General features: G+C 37.0%; 1 protein-coding gene across 8 annotated transcripts in view; it reads left to right on the forward strand.

Annotated features, from left to right (window-relative positions):
• The window catches only part of NPAS3 (neuronal PAS domain protein 3), a 609,815-nt gene that overhangs the window by 285,860 nt on the left and 305,606 nt on the right, over positions 1-18,349 (forward strand). For all 8 annotated transcript variants that reach the window (XM_064658572.1, XM_064658576.1, XM_064658573.1 and 5 more), the window contains one exon: positions 18,148-18,230. In XM_064658572.1, the coding sequence (XP_064514642.1) occupies positions 18,148-18,230 (83 nt within the window). The remainder of the gene's footprint in view (positions 1-18,147; positions 18,231-18,349) is intronic.

Consider the following 18,349-nt stretch of genomic DNA (forward strand, 5'->3'; position numbering starts at 1 on the left):
CTATTGTGTCATGCAGAAATAGTCACTAGGCAATAATCAAATACGCTGTGGCCGTTAAGTACTGCACCTGTTGTCCAGATGGGCTAATAAAAATATGACACGGTCAATCATGCTTGCAGAATGGGGTGGACAGAAGGCTTTGGGCGATGTTTCCAGAGTCTTCCTCTGTTTATGTAGACCTTTATATCTATACTATTATGTGGTTGGTCGTATCTGGGTTAGTGCATTTCCATCTTGAAATCACTCTGGGAAGTTATTCCAATGGGTTCCATGGAGTTTTGTGTTTCTTTTGAGTTTTAAACTAAAATGGCAACTCTCTTTTTATTAACTAAGAGAACTATTATTTCACAAAGAATGGAAGAACAAATTTCTGCATGTTGAGAAACATTAAATACCATTAAAATTGTTCTAACTTTAAAGGCAAATAAAGCTTATACTCTCTCCTAAACTTCATCCATAACAGGATATTTTTAGACCTATGAATCATTTACTAGTTTAGATAATTTTATATTATGACAAGCTATTGAACACACAATTATGTGCAGTACTGCAATACAAAACATAGAATCAAAACTCACTTTTATTGAATAGCTCCTTTATAAAAGGGTTTCTGACCAAAAGTACTTCAAAAGTCAGAAAGTCCATATCCCATTTCTCTTCTAGGAACATCCTTTATTGGATGAGCATTTCAGAGAAAAAAGAGATTTAGAGATTTTACTTGAACTTGAATAGGCATCTATCTTGCACAGTATTTAAAATACACTCCTTGCCCTATTTGCTTCATTATTTATAATATTGTGGTAAGTTTACCAATATGCTTAAATTTAAAATGAAACATACATGTATTTTTGGATCAAAGCATGACATACTGGGGCATTGTTAAAGATCTACTTCATTCACAGTTTCTTGAAAATAGTTGTTGATTATTTATTTACTTTTTGCAAGTAAGTGACTAGAGAAAATTTATTGTGTTGAGTCATATCCAAAGGTTCTCTGAAGTTTCATACTCAAAACTCATAAAGCTAAATAATTTTAATTCAGTAAACTGAAGGATAAAATTCAGAAACAATTAATAAATCAGTTTAAATATTTTCAGGAATTTCCAAAAAGGCTCAGTGCCAGACAATAGGTTTCAGTAAGTTTAATGCAATATGACATTAACTCAGAGTATTGTACAGGAGCTGGCATGAAATGAGCTGGGAGTAAGAAAATAGTTTTAGACTGGATAGTCAACAGACACAAAACTGTATGCTTAGCAATTACTGGTATTTGGTCTCTTTCCTATTGATAATTATGGGCAAGAATGTCCCAATTAAGCGTGTTACCTCTGCAGCATTAGTTAAAGTGTTGCACTGACACGACTTTGTGTCATCCATGTAGTTCCAGGGGAAGAAACAAGCATAAATACAGATGAATGGGACCATGTGAACCTCATGAAGTTCAACAAAGCCAAATGCAAGGTTCTATACCTGGACTATGGAGATCCCTCATATCAGTACAGACTGGGGGAATTAATTGAGAACATTAATTGAGGACTTAGGGGATACTAGTGGATGAAAAGTTTGATATGAGTTGGCAATGTGCACTTGCAGCCCATAAAGCCAGTCATATCCTGGGCTGCATCAAAAGGAGGTTAGCCAGTGGATCAACAGAGGTTATTTTACTCCTCTATTCGGGCTCTCAGGAGACACCACTCAGAGTACTGCATCCAGTTCTGAGGTCCCCAGCACAAAAAAGACATCGATCTGTTAGAGTGGGTCCAGAGGAGGGCCATGAAAATGATCAGAGGGCTGGAACACCTTCTTTATGAAGAAAGATTGACAAATTTGAGGTTGCTCAGCCTGGAGAAGAGAAAGCTCTCTGGAGACCTTATTGCAGTCTTTTAACATATAAAAGATGTTTATAAAAAAGATAGGGGAAGATGTTTTTGCCAGGGACTGTAATGACAGGATCGTCATAGAATAAGTTTGATTAACTGTATTCTATTTAACTAGTCTCAGCATCAGTAGCACTAAGCTCAGGGTGTAACCTGAGAACTAATAAAAGAGGAACTGGAAACCTTGACTTGGACTTTATTTTTCTGGATCCTAAGGTGGACCCTGTCATAGTGGCAACTGTGCATAAATCCATAACAGGACAAGGGGCAATGGTTTTAAACTGAAAGGGGTAAATTTAGATTGGGCAGAAGGAATAAAAGTTTTACTATGAGGGTTGTGAGACAACAGGTCACATGGAGAAGTTGTGGAAGTTTTCAAACATAGACAGGGCTTTGAGCAACCTGACCTAGTGAAGGATGTTCCTGCCCACAGGAGGGGATTTGGACTTAATTATCTTTGATGGTTCCTTCCAACCCAAACCATTATATGACTCTATGGAAAAATTGGTGGATGATTTTGTCCACAAGCTAGTGTTATGCCTCATTTGTGGATTCAGTATCACACTTTGAAGAGAGTTGAAACTCATAAGATCACATTTTGTCATAAGATTGTTCTGTTTGGACTTTTTTGCTGCTATAGGTATCATAAAAGCACCTTTTTCTATTTTCTGATTGATAAAAGTAGATCGTTTTGGACTTTCTCAAAAATTTTGTCAGGTTTTTACCAATGGACAAGAGTACATTCTTATGCTGAGCCCAAACTGTAATTATTGTCGGTACAGTACAATAAAATATAGTAACCAAAATAAAAAAATGGTGGGAGATATGTTTACATTAATTGCTATACATTGCCTGTATTTATAATATGGATTCTAAGGAAATAAAATCTAAAAGCTGGCATTGGGAATTGTATTGTGGCACTTGATTTGAAGTTCTCTGATGAAGCATGGAGTAGTATAACTTCACTTTCCTTTCTAGCAACAACTATTTGAGAAAGAGTTTAAATACATCACTCTCTGCAGTGCAAAGAAATTATTATGCTTTAGGCTATTAACCTGAAAATAAGAGTAGGTTGCAGCACTTTGGAGCTCCACTATCCATAACAAACTGAGACAAGACACTACTTCCTCTTAAAACTTTGGTAGAGTGCCCAGCAGCTTCCCTGGACTGTGATTTTAATAAAAGCTATGTGATTTTTTAAAATTTCTTCCAGGACAGGGCTTTTTGGAGTAGCATCCAAGGGTTTGGGAATGGGAGTGTGTGTTTAGTGAGTAAATTTAATTTGTTCAGCTATTTCAACTCAATAAATATCTGCTTCAGTATTTTCATTCCTTCACATGCCTGAGAAAGCGATCCATTTTACCTCCCACAACACAGATTTAGGTCCTCTGGTCATAATGAACTTCTTTCTCATAAGGAACTTGTGTGTGGTTGAAAGCACTAATTCAAATAAGCTAGTGTGAAATAGGAAAATTAAGAGAAGAAAAAAAAAGTATGGAGAAAAAAAATAAGTTGAGGCAGTGTAAAGGTTGAAAATATGAGATAGAAAAAGGGTATGTTTAGTGCTTTCTGGGACTTTTTGTACAATGGATCTTTGTTCATTAGCCGTTAACAAATTAATTAAGGATTAATTAAAAATTCTTCTTTAGACAGAATATGTTTACACGGCAGCATAAACTAGGTTAGGCAGCAGCCCAGCTGTGGTAACACAGAGATGAAAAAGTTACTTTATCTTGCTTCTTGGGAAAGAGTCACAGCCTTTTTAGCACAGCTAGACCTCTATCAGTGGCTACATTAACCCATTAACAGCTAGATCACATTTGCTTTTGTTGTGACTGTAAAGACATACTCTTAGCTCAGCTCAAATTATCATGTACCGGTGGTTCAAAAGAATATTAGAACCCCAGAGAACAAATGGATTAGCAACACCTGTGTGTTGTGTATGCAGCCAGTGCAGTCGAGTCCCTGTGGCCTTATTAGCTCTGGTGCCAGCAATACTCAAGCGGTCATATGAAGTGTCAACTAACTAGTGAATGTAAACAAGGCACAGTCTTAAAATTACGTTAATTATCCCTAATTCTTAGTTTCAGTTTATGATCTTCAAAATATTATTTCTTTTATTACACGGTAATTGATTTTCAGCCTACTCTTTCTGCCATTCACTTTTTCTTTTGGTAATAATTTTTTTTTCTGAAGTCATCACTCACCAAAATAAGCCTTTTTCTGCAGAAGACATTTGTCCATGAGCTGTCACAGCAAAATGTGTCTTTCGCTCTTCAAGCCATGTAGGTGCTTCTTCATTCCTCAGATTCCTCCTCTCCTGTAGAAGAAAGACTCAATATTAGGTGAGAATTATTCTCTCAGAGAACTTTGAAACAGGATTTTTTCAGTGATACTATTGGAAAATTTCAGGCTGTTTTGCTCAATAGTTAATTTATCTCAGTCTTCTTTGTAGAGAGAAGTAGAATATACCTTGCAATAATATTGCATTTGTGAGGCAAAGCCTTTGCATTGAAGGACATTTGTCAGTATTCACAGAAAATAACTTGCTGCATTTCTGACTTGTCCTACTATGGCATTGTTTAGTGGAAATGTATTTTTTATAAGTAAATTTCTCTGATTTTCAGGTACTATTAACAAAATAAGATGTTGTTTGATGTACAGCAGGCAATATAAAATAATCCAAAATGCCCTTAAGCTTGCATATTCACAATGACCAATGTCAGAATTCAAACTTGTCTTCCATGAGGGCACTAAATAAGAAAATAGATAAACATTGTCAGGCATTACTTGGTTTTTCAGCAGGATGTATAAAGGTTGTGGTTGACTGAAAAAGAAGTGTGTTCTGTTTTGAATCTGAGCAGTCTTCATTTAACTTTGTATTTTAGTTTAAGTATCATATTGTATTATACTCTGAGAAAAGTAGTTTTTCCATTTAAATTAGTGAGTTTGAGTTACAAATTACGTAGCTGTGTAGATCTGGTTCTTTAGCTGGACTAAGGCAGCACAGAAAATATGTATAAGAATTAAAAAGTGATGTTAGAATGCAACAAACAGAATTTAAAGGACGTTATATCAGAAAAATCTCAGCTCACGGGCTGGGGAACTGTTGCATCCAGCAAATTATTTCTCTTTATAGCAAATGTCTATGTGTGCCTATGCAAAACCATATTAGGTTTGGTGTATGTATAATAAAATGTAATTGTTGAAAAAAACTATATAAATGCAACATTTTATCAGTATAATTGTAAAGCTCTTAAGAAAAAAAAAAGAAAGAAAAAATATATTTATCAGTGCTAATAGAAAGTGAGAAAGAACTGGTTTAAAGACAGAGTGTTATCTTGCAAAATGAAACTTTGCCCCCAAAGTTGAGGTAACCATCTGTGTCAATGTCTGATTAAAGTACTGTGTGGGGAATGAATTCTGATGTCTTTAAGTTAATTTGCTAAAGAATACTAAAATATCTGGCTAGAATAACCCACTGAACTTCTATGGTTAAGGTGTTCAAGTTATATTTTGAACGGTGAATGCATTGCCTTTTATACCAGGAGAGGCTTGACTTTTACAGGTAACAAGTGTGAATCTTAGCTATGACATAATAAATAAAAGGAATGTTTTCTCTCACTGCAGAAAGAATCTTGAGCTAAATTAATTCCTGGTGCTAATGAATGCAACTCTGAAGTGAATGTTGTGTCTACACACGTCCTCTTTGACTGTAGAGAATTTTCTTCCTGTTTTCTCACTACTAAGTTCTCTCTTCCATAACTATTCTTTCTGTCCTCTGATCGTACTTCTCTGATAGTTCCCTGCTAGGCACTCTCCAAAGGTGAAGGAAACTGGACTTTTCTTGCATGACTATTTAAAAATGACTACTACAAATGAAAGAGGAAACCAGTTGTGTGCTGGAGCTGATTATAATGATAACAGAAAATATGTTAACTGATTTCTAATTTATTTTCAAGCTCATTCATCATGAATTGTATGAATTCTTTTAACTTTAGCCAAGATTTAAAGACTATAACACTATTTCCAATAAAGATTTAACTATTCTTCTTAGTAGTCATTGGGATTTCCAAGAGATTCTGTTTCCTTAAAAACTATTGAAACAGACTCTTACAAATAGTAGTGCACTTTTATACATATATTTTAAGAATCCAATCCAAAGTGCTGGTAGTGCTGGAAAGTCTTTTCTACAGGGGCTTTGGATCAACTTTTTTTTTTTTAATAAGCAAGCAGCTGGGCTTCTTTTGAAAACAAGCAGTTCCATCTCCCACTTTTAATGACTTAAACCAGTTTACTGAAGTATATATTACCAGTTCCTCTGAAGACTGCTTCATTAGGACTTGGGGATTTCCAGTGTATCTTATGCATGGTCACTTTTCAAACCTCAGCAATTCTGAAATACTATTTTAGTTCTTATAAAAGGACTTGCTGAAAATTTCTACTGAGAAATTGAGAACCAGTTGCAGTAGATCTTAAAAAACTTGTTGTGGTTCTTTTATACCTTGTCTTGTTGTGCTGGTTGAAAGGTAAACCGGCAGAAAAAATGAACCCAACTCAAAAGAGATTATAAGTCAGAGTTACAACTTAATAAAATAATACAATGAATACAATTATACAGATAGACAATTGGTTTTAACCCACAAAACCCAGATGTATAACCCAGCACCCTGGGGCACGAACAGAATGGTGTTCATTGGCTGCCGTGCTGAGCCCAGCGTGGTCCCCTGAGTCCAAAAGTAAAAGGAGTGGGAAAACCTGTTGGTGAGAGTGGTGATCGCAGTTTGGTCGAGAGTGGTGGTTGGAGTCCGGTCAAGGTTCTGGTTCTCCTCTGAATCTGACGAATGTGCCCAGAAGTACCAAGCCCCCATGATTATACACACTTAGGTTTGAGTGGGAATGCCCAGTACCTCCCCCAGGGCCATGAGTTCCACAGTGGGTGATTGTGAGTCATGAAATATTTTTGGAATCTTTGGTGGCCCATTAGAAGACATGACCCCTCAAGCTGGGTGTGGAGGTGCTAATGACTCCCCAGAGGGAAGTTATCACACCTGAATCATTGGTGTGAGGATAGGAACATCCTCCTATCTCACAGGCTTTTTAATACCCAGCTTATAGCCTGAGGGGTCAGGTGTGCTTTGGGCAGCTGCTGCAATGGTCTATTGTTAGCAGTTCCTGAGAAATGACATATAGGATGTAGAATACACAGTTTGGGTTACACCCACACAGTAACGAACTGGTCCTCTAACTAGGACACTTGGTAATCTCCTTAAATTTCTTCAGTTATGTTTTTAAATCACCAACTTCTCAATAGTTGCATTTTCTTACAGTCTCAGTTATGAACAGAGAGAAGCAGCAGCTGGAAGACAAATAAAAATAATTGACTAGTGGCACAGTTGGTTCTTACCAGAATCGTCAGTTAATTACACAGTTCAGTTTTGGCAGATGATAGATATTCCCTGAAAATGTGGATTGATTGCAGACTTGTACCCAGTTTCATTTATGAATCTTCATTAAATCTTTTTCTTACTATATCACAAAAGGCAAAAAAAGGCATCTACAAACAAATCTGCCACCTACATGTGTCAGTCATAAACCAAAATCTGTAAAAGTAGTAAAGCCCTAAAGTCACCTTAGAACCAGAAACAATTTTAAACAGTTGTACACTTGGTATGTCACGTGCTTTGGTAGTATAATGATGCATTAGTCAGTAAATTAGTCCAGCTATATCGTAACTGGATTTTATATTCCAGCAGTGAATGTGGCTCCTACATTTGCCAGTAGCAATGTTTGACATATTTTAAGAGTTTTAGCATTCATTTAACATAAGGGAATCAGTTCTGTTTCAGTGTCATTCTTATCTGGGTGAGTGTTGGGGAAGGGGTTCTTTTACTTGTCCTGTGATAGTACAACAGGAAAAAGTTCTACAAAACCTACAACTGCTTATGTCATGAGGCACAAGGCTTTCTTTCTCATTTGCTACCACGCAGTGTTCTGCAGCCCTTGTAGTGAATTTAAATGACTTCCATCAAATGTGAAATTGTCTTATTTTTGGTATATGATGTTGACTGTTAAACATATTACCTATTTCAGTAACATCTAAATCTGTTAATTTCTAAAACTACATTCCACTTGCTGTCAGAAGAGGTTTTATGTATTTCTTAAGAAATTTCTTATGTGGGTGATTGTCATCATGGCTAAGCTTTGCGAACAAAGATTTGGGAAAGGCTCTATCCACATTTGCTACAAGCACGCTGGTGGCTAATAAGGTCAATGAGATAGACATATCTGATTGCAAAAGGCACAGCAGAAGGACTCCTTAGGAGGTATATTCTGCAAGGCACGATTCTTTCTGCATTGTCTTTTCTCCTCGAGAGTGATCCTGCGTGCATTCTCAAAGGAAGCAGCAGCGTTATAGATGGTGTGTCTCCAGACCTCCCAATTGGAGGCCAGAGTAGACCAGTTATGTTGATCAATATGGCCAAGGTTGAGATGTTGTTTCAGGGAGTCCTTGTGTCTTTTCTTTGGGGCTCCTCTCATGCGGCAGCCGGTGGCAGGTTCACCATAAAGCAAGATCTTAGGGAGGCAGTGGTCCTTCATTCTTGAGACGTGCCCTGCCCAACGTAGCTGTGTTCTCAGCAACATGACCTCAGTACCTGTGACTGCTGCTTGTTCTAGAACATATGTATTGGTCACATAATCTGACCAGTGGATGTTTAGGATTGTACAAAGGCAGCGTTGATGGAAGTTCTAAGAGACGCAGGTGGTGGCGGTAGATGACCCATGATTCAGATCCATATAAGAGAGTAGACAGCACTATGGCTCTGTAAACACTGATCTTTGTACTTTTCTTCAAGTGTTTATTAAGCCAAACTCTTTTATGGAGTTTTCCGAAAGCACTATATGCCTTTGCTAACCTGTTGTCTATCTCCCTGTCAATCTTACCATCCGAGGAGATGAGGCTGCCTAGGTAATTAAACTGCTGGACTGATTTGAGCACTGATTGGCCAATGGTGATATGGGGATGATGGAAGACTTCCTGAGGAAGGCAGCCTTAGAGAACACAGTGCCAGTTACACACTCTTTTGGTCAGGTAAACCCAGAACTGAAAGGCATCTTTCAGGAGTTGGCTTCATGATCAAAAACTCTATTGTTCCTAAACTCGAAAATCTGCCGACAGGTCATTCTGACCGCATTATCTCCCTACACCTTCCACTACACAACAAGCAACTCTTTAGTATATATGCCCCAACTCTCCAAGCTGACCCTGCCGAAAAAGATAAATTTTTACACTGTGGGTGATTGTAGCCATATAGCAAATGGTTACCTTCCTGTGCAGACACTTAGCAGTGATAGCATAAACCTCACAGCATACAGTATCTTAGCCTATTAACAATGGAGTATTGAAATCTTCAAGTACCATGGATGTATCAATAGAAGTTTAATGAGAAGCTAATAGAAAGTATGCTAATTGTAAAGCATCTTATTGTTTTCCTTATTAATTTACTTTTTTGTTACCACAGACGAAGTAAGCATTTTTTTTGTCTGTCAGGAGTAGCATTTTACCACTGAGCACTGAAAAAACTTGTTTGTCCTTAAAACAATGCAGTGAGCCCACCAAAATACTGGGAGTAGTATGGAAGGAAAAACAGGCTATGCAAGATAGCAGCCCTCTGTATTGAAAAGTCTAGTTAAGGGAAGCTGGATATGCTTCAGTGTTAGTGAAAACAGGGAAGGATGTGAATTACAGTTTGCCAGTTTCAAACATGCCACTGTCTAAGACATGAAAAGGCAATTGTGTTGGCTCTAAGGAGGAGCAGCTTGCCTGTTTTGTTCACAGAATATTCTGAAATAACATTTTATTTAACAATTTATTTAACAATTTAAGATAACAAAAGAAGGGGAGACATAACAAAGCACGATTTCTTCTTCTACAATTTACCTTGCTTCATGTAGATCGAACAGCTTTTGGTCCCCTTGACATACTAGTGGCATATGAAAGCCCTGTGGATGGATGGAGCGTTAGATTGGAAGTAATAAGGTTGTGCCTGACTTACCTCCGCATTTGTAGCAGATGTTACAAATGTCATAACATGAACCTTTGGGATCAGACTGGAAAAAAAAAAGCAAGACGACAGATGTAGGCCTCTTAGTTTTACCAGCAAGTATAGTCTGACACTACATAACGCTGTTCTGACTTGATGTTAATACCCTGTCCTCCTCCGGAGAACAGAACCAGTGACACTAGCCATTTCTGTAGCACTGGAATTGGAAAGGGGTGACAGCAGTTTTCTTTTCAGAGGAATTTTAATACTAGTTTAAAAATAAGACAATAGAACTATTACTCCAGTAAGTGTCTTATTGTTATATCTGAATAAGTAATCCATAACCATCACTTATTTCTTCATGCAGTCATACAGTTTGTGTGTTTTTCTGCTGGTAGAGCCAAATCTTTGAGTGGATATTTATCTGAAGGACTGATGAATTCCTAGGTTTTTAAACCTGCAGTTCACACTACCTTTCGATGTCCCTCTCCCTTGCCATCTGTCTCTACTTTGTCTCTCTCTCTTCCATACTTCTGTAGACTTTTTCCCTATCTCTTTACAGTAATTAGATTTCTTGAGAAGCTTCTAGAATCATATAATCATAGAATCAACTGGGTTGAAAAAGACCTCCAAGATCATCAAGTCCAACCCTTGATCCAACACTGCTGTGGTTACTAGACCATGGCACCAAGTGCCACATTCAGTCTTATCTTAAAAACCACCTCCCTGGACAGCCCATTCCAATGTCTGTTCACTCTCTCTGTAAAGAATTCCTTTCTAATGTCTAACCTAAACCTCTCCTGGTACAACTTAAGACTGTGCCCTCTTGTCCTACTGCTGGTTGCCTGGGAGAAGAGACCAACCCCCACCTGGCTACAACCTCCTTTCAGGGAGTTATAGAGAGTGATGAGGTCTCCCCTGAGCCTCCTCTTCTCCAGGATAAATAGCCCCAACTCCCTCAGCCTCTCCTCATAGGACTTGTGCTCGAATCCCTTCACCAGCCTTGTTGCTCTTCTCTGGACCTGCTCCAGCACCTCAATATCCTTCCTGAACTGAGGGGCCCAGAACTGGACACAGTACTCAGTACCCAGCACTGAGTACAGGGGAAGAATCACTTCCCTGGTCCTGCTGGCCACACTGTTCCAGTCCAGGATGCCATTGGCCTTCTTGGCCACCTGGGCACACTGCTGGCTCATGTTCAGCTTCCTGTCAATCCAAACTCCCAGGTCCCTCTCTGCCTGGCTGCTCTCCAGCCACTCTGTCTCCAGCCTGTAGCGCTGCATGGGGTTGTTGTGGCCAAAGTGCAGGACCTGGCACTTGGTCTTGTTGAACCTCATCCCACTGGAATCAGACCATCTCTCCAGCTTGTCCAGGTCCCTCTGCAGAGCCCTCCTGCCTTCCAGCAGATCAACACGCCCCCCCCCAGTTTGGTGTCATCTGCAGATTTACTAATTGTACATTCAATCCCCTCATCCCGATCATCAATAAGGATATTAAATAGAACTGGGCTCAACACTGATCCCTGGGGGACACCACTAGTGACCTGCTGCCAACTAGATGCAACTGTCTCAATTTAATTATTTTTCTTCTCCTGCTGTTGATTTTAATTGAAACTATCTGTTCTTTACTTTCTGCATTGTCCTCTACATCGTGGAGACTATATGAAGTTACTCATTCCTTTTTCTATTTCTCAGTCAATGCTCCTGTATTTCATGGGAGAGGAATAAAATTAATGCAGGAGTATGGGCCCTTGTATTTTTTTCCCTGTGCTTCAATTTGAAGCAGTGGTGATTCTGTCTGCCACATCATTCCCTCAGGTGCTTCCATTCTTGGACTGGAGGCTTAGCCCTCTCCCTGAAGAATTTCATTGTCAGGGAGAAGAGTGGGGGTTGTCCCATGAAGAATTTTAATCACCCTGTCTGTAGCCCTTTTGAAGGAGGCACAATAGTTCCTATAGTAACTACTACAGTGTGGGAGAAAGGCCAGTGCTCCCACTCCCAGGACAGATGGAGAACTCTCTTTGCTTAGATGACTGGAAATTCTTGCATAGCAAAGACTTCGTCCTTTACAGTGAACAGAAAAAAACCTCTGAAATAAAGTCTTAAGATGTACAAATAAGTGCTAATTAAGAAACAGTGCTAGTTACCAAGCAGAGAACATAAAATATACTTATTTCATTCTTGGGGTTTCTAATTTTAAGAAGTTCAGAAAAAAAAAAAAAGACATTTAGGACCAAAGTAACCTTGTCTCCTCCTCCCGCCCACTCTACCTCCACGCCCTAAAGAACAAATCCTGTGGGAAGAAGCAGACCTATAAACCAGAAGAAAATGATCGGGAAAGGAAAAGGAAGAGGCTCTTAAAATTCAGTTAACAAGTGATAAAATACTTTCTGCTTTTTGGACACTTTAATTTGATGGCTTTTAAGTTATTGAAATTAAAAAAGCTATTAAAAAGTTTAAAAGTATTAAAGAACTTGATTTCGAAAAGCAGTTTTGCTAAAAATTCTTTTAATTCCTGGAGCTTTTGATAAAGCATCATAGATGAAGTACTGGAAATAATAAAACACACCTATAGTTGTATTACATAGCATTTTTGTTAATTAACCAATACATTCTTGATAACTACTTGGTTTTTCCATGGAAAGTTTTGGATTACTTTCTCAGTCCTGGATTCCCCAGTAATGCATACATGCTCTTTGCCAGTGGATGGCAAAGACAGACATCTAGAATGATAAGCATTCTTGTACACAAAAATATAGATTTGAAATGCTATTGTTAGCTTTGTAAGTTGATTATCATAGATTACATTATGCATCTTACACGTAGTCCTTCGTGACAAATTTGTTCTGATACTTTATTGCTGTGATACTTCGTTGGTAATGGCACAGCATTAATGATTCCCATAGCTTTACTAAACCAAGATAAAATACCTTTCCACATATGTTGCAGCTCTATCTGAGATTTATATCTTCTTCCCATCTGTGAAGGTCAATAAGAGATCTAAATTTTGGATCATGTGATGGCTTATGGTGAGGTAACTGGTGACATCATTTAATTTCTTTGGATACCCTTTCCAAATCGGAGGTCAACCTCTCTGCTTACATCATGCTGCTTGTCTCTTATTATCTCACTTTAGATCAAGATCTGAATATACATCTTGTATACCTTATGTCCTCCACTTATGTGTTGGGCAGAGGAGTTCACTCTTTCTGGAGATTTCTTTCAAAAGTTAGACTCAATCTTAAATGGGATAGAAAAGAACAATCAATAGAAAAAAATACTCATCACAAGGTATAAAATGTGGAGTAATTTTTTTCCAAAAGATTCTATGGACGCTAGCATGCAGAAATATTGGTCTTTCTTCTGGCATGTAATGTGATTATACTTTGTCCTTCACTGAGATTACATTGTCTGTTGTTCAGTTTAGCCCCTCAGTCAGTGTCTCTGTCTTTTAGAAAACACAACTTTCAAGCATTTCCAAATTACTCGTTATGTGTCATAGGAAAGCCCCAAGGTTTTCAGATGACATCTCACCGCTTCCTGTAAAACCACTTTGATTACCACATTCACCTGCATTTTCTTCCATGAGCATTTGAAATTTTTCCTAGAAATAACAAAAGATACATTTTCATGTAGAATCTGCTTTACACCCAGACAAATGTAGTAGAAATTGTATTGTCATTTCTATAGCTCTTTTTTCTACTCTGAAATAAAAAAATGTTACATTTTGGAAAAGAATGCCTAAAAGATTATAGCCACAGTCATGCTGTGAACTGCTTTGCGCATACAGTCACCTGAGACAATTCAGAAAACTCTGCTTCTTATGCTCTCTTATCTGAATCCATCATGTGTTTTGTTGGTGTCTATGGGGAGAAATATTATACAATTCTTTGTGAAGCTTCTATGAAATTAGCCTGATACGGTTACACATTTTGTGAATAAAGCTGATAATTTTCTTTTTGGTGGGTGTTTATAATGTTCATATTTATGTAGATCTGCTCAGGCTTTGCTAATTAAAGTATGACTTTATTGGCAGTCATAATTAGAGTTCTTCAAGATGAGCTCCATTTTTTTTATAATTCTTCAGATAGCAGATTGTCTAAAAGGTTGTAGCAGGATGGCCCTATGTCCACCTCTGCTCCCAAGCATACAAAAAGTGGTGTTTAGAAAAATCAACAAATGAAATACAAAAAATAAGGATTTTGAGGCTAATTGAGAAAAATCCTTTAGGAGTAAATAATGGTTAAGGTAAATCAATTTAAAAGTTTGATATAATTTTTAGAACTAGTTTTAAAATTGTTATTAAAGCAACATAATTTAAAAACTCTTGGTTTGAATTTTCCCAAACTTTCCACAGAAACCAGTTAATATGAAGGGGTGGCATACAAAGTTTCAGCAAAGCATTTTAGGTGGAACTGATTACTGTGCTCATATTCTATGCTTTCACTCCTAGTGGTCAAGGAATACTGCTTCTGTTTAATTACAATTCTGTCTTCACTAGACGAAAGTCACAGTGAATATGAGTCTTTGGTCTGTGCTCCCATACATTAGAACTGAGTTTAAGAGGAAATCCTCTCTCTTCAGGATGCATAGAAATCTTTGTTAGGCAGTCTATGTTTTTCTTTTTCCATAGTTTCCTACTCTTTGTAGCACAATTGCCAATGCTCTTGAGGTTGCATTAAACGTGTTTAGACTGCCCCCAAGATACACTGAAAAGGATGTTGTTCTTCCTTCACCTCACACTTAGCCAAATGAGTCATTGAGGGAGGAAATTTAAAGAGGAATTAGCAAGCAGTTAGAATTTTTTCCTTGTTAATAACTTGTTATGGAACAATCATATACCAGGAACAGACATGTCAGCATGGATAGTTAAAGTCATAGTCCAATGCCACGGAAAGTAAAACAGTTTAGAAAACAGATTCCTCTGCTCCAGCACAACAAAGTGCAAGTGTGAAAACAATCTTCCTATCTTCTTGTCATGATTACAGTCAATATTTAATACAAATATTGGTTTGTATTTAAACATTGTCAACTAAACGTAGGCTGCATGTGACTGCATATGAAATATGACTGCTTGTGAAAAAGTCTATTCAAAGATGTTTGTTCACACTACTTAAATAGGAGAAGATTGGAAGAAGAATTTAACCTGGGTTTGGAACCTGTTTCCTTTATGACTCCTTTTGCAGTTTGGTACACATACTTAACCTTCTCCACATCCTAATTTCCCCTGCTTGCTCTTAATGAAAAGAAGAAATTTCTTTCATGAATTCATTATGTCATTTCTGTAGAGAGTCTGCATTTAAAAGGTAATCCACATTTTTAAAAAATATGTTCATCCAGATCTTTAGGCCTGTGAAGGTTTGATTTATCAATGTTGTGATATAAATCTTAAATCTCTTGCTTTCCAAGTTTTCTGTGATCAGCTGAGCTCTGGCTGCTGACGGTTCCATCCACAGGATGAGAGATGTAGATGAATGGATGTGGCTTGTGTGGTAAAAGCCAGTTCAGTATTTATAATTTATGATCTGAAATTTTAGAATTAAATAACATTGGTCCTGCTTTTTAATCCAACTGTTTCAGTCTATGTCTTCCTTTGTCATGCCAAAAATTCATTCAGTACAAATAAAGGTCTTTGTGCTGTGACTGGACTGTGAGATTACCATGTTTCTGAAAGGTGTCAATGTGATATGTGTTTGCATACCCCAAATAGCATATTTTTTCTGCTGCAAATACGTATCGAGAAATCTTGAAAGCACAAGTAAGTAAAATAATGAGGCAATGAATTCAGAAGATCAAATAATTTAAGTTTCCCTTGTTCTATATTTATCTCAATATTCTTGTCTCATTCCTCAAAATGTGAAGAATGATAGTTATGGAAATGCATGAAGTAAAGTGCATATTTAACATCTATTTGGTTACCAAAAAAGAGTTGCAGCATGGCTCCCAGAAATGTAATGGTTTTCTGTGCAACGTATTTATGCTCATTGTAAAATTAGGAACTGTTAGGAAATTGAAACCCCACATCACCTGACTAAGTGCAAGACACATAAATCCAAGAGTTCTACTGCTGTAAAAATGTCAGTGAACTGAATGGCATGAAAGTACCACATGATATTCGTCTATGTGCATACCAGCCATTAGAATGCAGTCATTGATAGAGGATTTAATTGACAAATTTTAAAGCTAAGATCTGACTCTCTTTTGATTTCTACTTAACTCAATGACCTTAAAGTGTTTTCATCTGAGCTGTAGAACTGAGTGTCCCAAGTATGAAAAACTGATGACTTACCTATAGTGTCATTTGAGGTTAAAGATACAAATGTTGTAAAGAATGTTGCACTGACTTCATGCACTTTATTCAAATTATGATACTTATATGCTAAAAAACCCTGCAAGTGACATCATAGAACTGGATTCAATATGTAATGGATACACTTTCAAATGGTAGAGGATTGTAAAGGAAGGATATGGGCAGGAAACATAAAATTAATTGAAAGGTAAATTCCAAATAGTAATGTGTTCAGACAATGTGCAGAAAATATAACACAGTCTAGATGGAAGAATGAAAGGACCTAAAGGATTTCAGGGAGGTTTTGCAGGTTTTCAAGGTGGTTTGTTTTGTTATTTTTTTGCTTTTTGAAATGCTCTTATGGAGACTACTACAAAGCAATGTCTAGCAGGCAAAAACTGTTAATTTCCTTTTGGTTTCTGATTATAAATTAAATAACCATACAAAGCATTGTGCTGACTGACAGAAATTAATGGCAGTGCTATATATTTTGTTTAGTTCTACAGCTAAAGCTAAAGTTTCTCTGAGAAATATCATCTTGAAGAAGACTTTTCTTCTAAGGTGTTAGTGTCTGTGTCCTTGAATATGAGAAAAGAGGAGGACTTAGAAAATACTGTCTCTACAGCAGGCACCATTTGTAATTATGAGCTATTGCCTTAATCTATTAGCTATGAAGCCACCTGTTTGCCCAGTATAAATAGCTTAGAATTTCCTGCAAGGAAATTACATGAAACATCAATAAGGAATGATATTACATTTTTAGGTCAATATGACTATCATTACTTGGCATTTATCTTTTCCTACTGATATCACATTTGGCAGCCAGTATCATAGAAGACTAAGAAATTGTTGCTCTGTATTTTGTTTTCATTGGTGTTAAATTAGCCTGTTCAGTAATGACAGTCATTCATTCTGCTTGTTTTAGTGGATCCTTGGTATTTCATTTTTCTTATCATACGTTGTAAAGACAGCAATACTTAAAGACGGACTAGTGCTGTGATGGTTTCAGAGGTGTTAGACAATCAGGGTCTTTGGATGTATATGTTTTAAAAGGGTGCAGAATGAACTTTGCCTCTTCTCTCTGCTGCAGATATGCCTGGTTTTGTCACTAAGACAGGAAAGGAAAGTTCCTGCAGCCCTGTGCTGTCTTTTCTATGCTCTAGCTTTCTCTGATCATGAGGCAAAGATAGCCTAGACTTAAGAAACCTAATCTTGCAACAGATGCCTACTCTTGTTTATACTCAGACTTGATTGCTGGCTTTGTGTTCCTGGCATAGAGAGTTTAATGGAATATTAGTTTTGTGATCTCTCAGTCTTTTTTGTAGTCCCTGTTGTCTTTAAAGCATAACTGCCTATTGCTCACTTTGTACTTTTAAACTACATAATTTAAATGTAGAAGCTGAAGTGTCAGGTACCTGTTTCAGCAAAAAACATGGATACCTGGGATAGTAAAATACTTCCCTATGCTAAGAACTTTGAATAGATGTGTTTACAAATGCTGGCTTTTTAATGTTGTGTTTATTTCATTTCAGTTTCAAATAAGATAAGTAACATGTTCTCATCTCTTCGTAAATAATGAGTAATATTTAGTTCTTGTCCCCACATTTCAAAACATTTACATTATAGGTAGCCTCTTTTTCAGTAGCATTTTTCATTAAATTCTGTGTGCTTTCCTCAAACCTACAGGGACTTGGAATATATTTGAAAAAATGATTAATTTCCAGATTTTTTTTTACATTTAAATATTTTTTTTAAAAGTTATTTTTTCCTTCAAATTTGAGTCTGAAATTAGATACTAATTTTATATGCCCTGTAGAAGGCAAATTTGAAATTAACACTGATGTATAAAATGAAAAACATTTAAATAGTTAATGTCAGTGATCAGGATGAATGAGAAATGAATGTACAGACCTTGCAACATAACTGTTTTTTATTCAGTTATAGGTGCCCAGCGCAGGAGAAGTCCCAGTGCCCTTGCCATTGAAGTATTTGAATCACATTTGGGAAGTCATATTTTACAGGTAAAAAAATGGCTTTTCCAAGAAAAATTGAAATAACTACCTAGTCATATTGCTGCCACTAATTTGAATAGTATTGTTATCAGCATTTATATTAATGAGATTTTTTTTATGCTCATATT

The sequence above is a fragment of the Pseudopipra pipra genome, chromosome 6, assembly GCF_036250125.1.
Source record: "Pseudopipra pipra isolate bDixPip1 chromosome 6, bDixPip1.hap1, whole genome shotgun sequence".
NCBI lineage: Eukaryota > Metazoa > Chordata > Aves > Passeriformes > Pipridae > Pseudopipra > Pseudopipra pipra.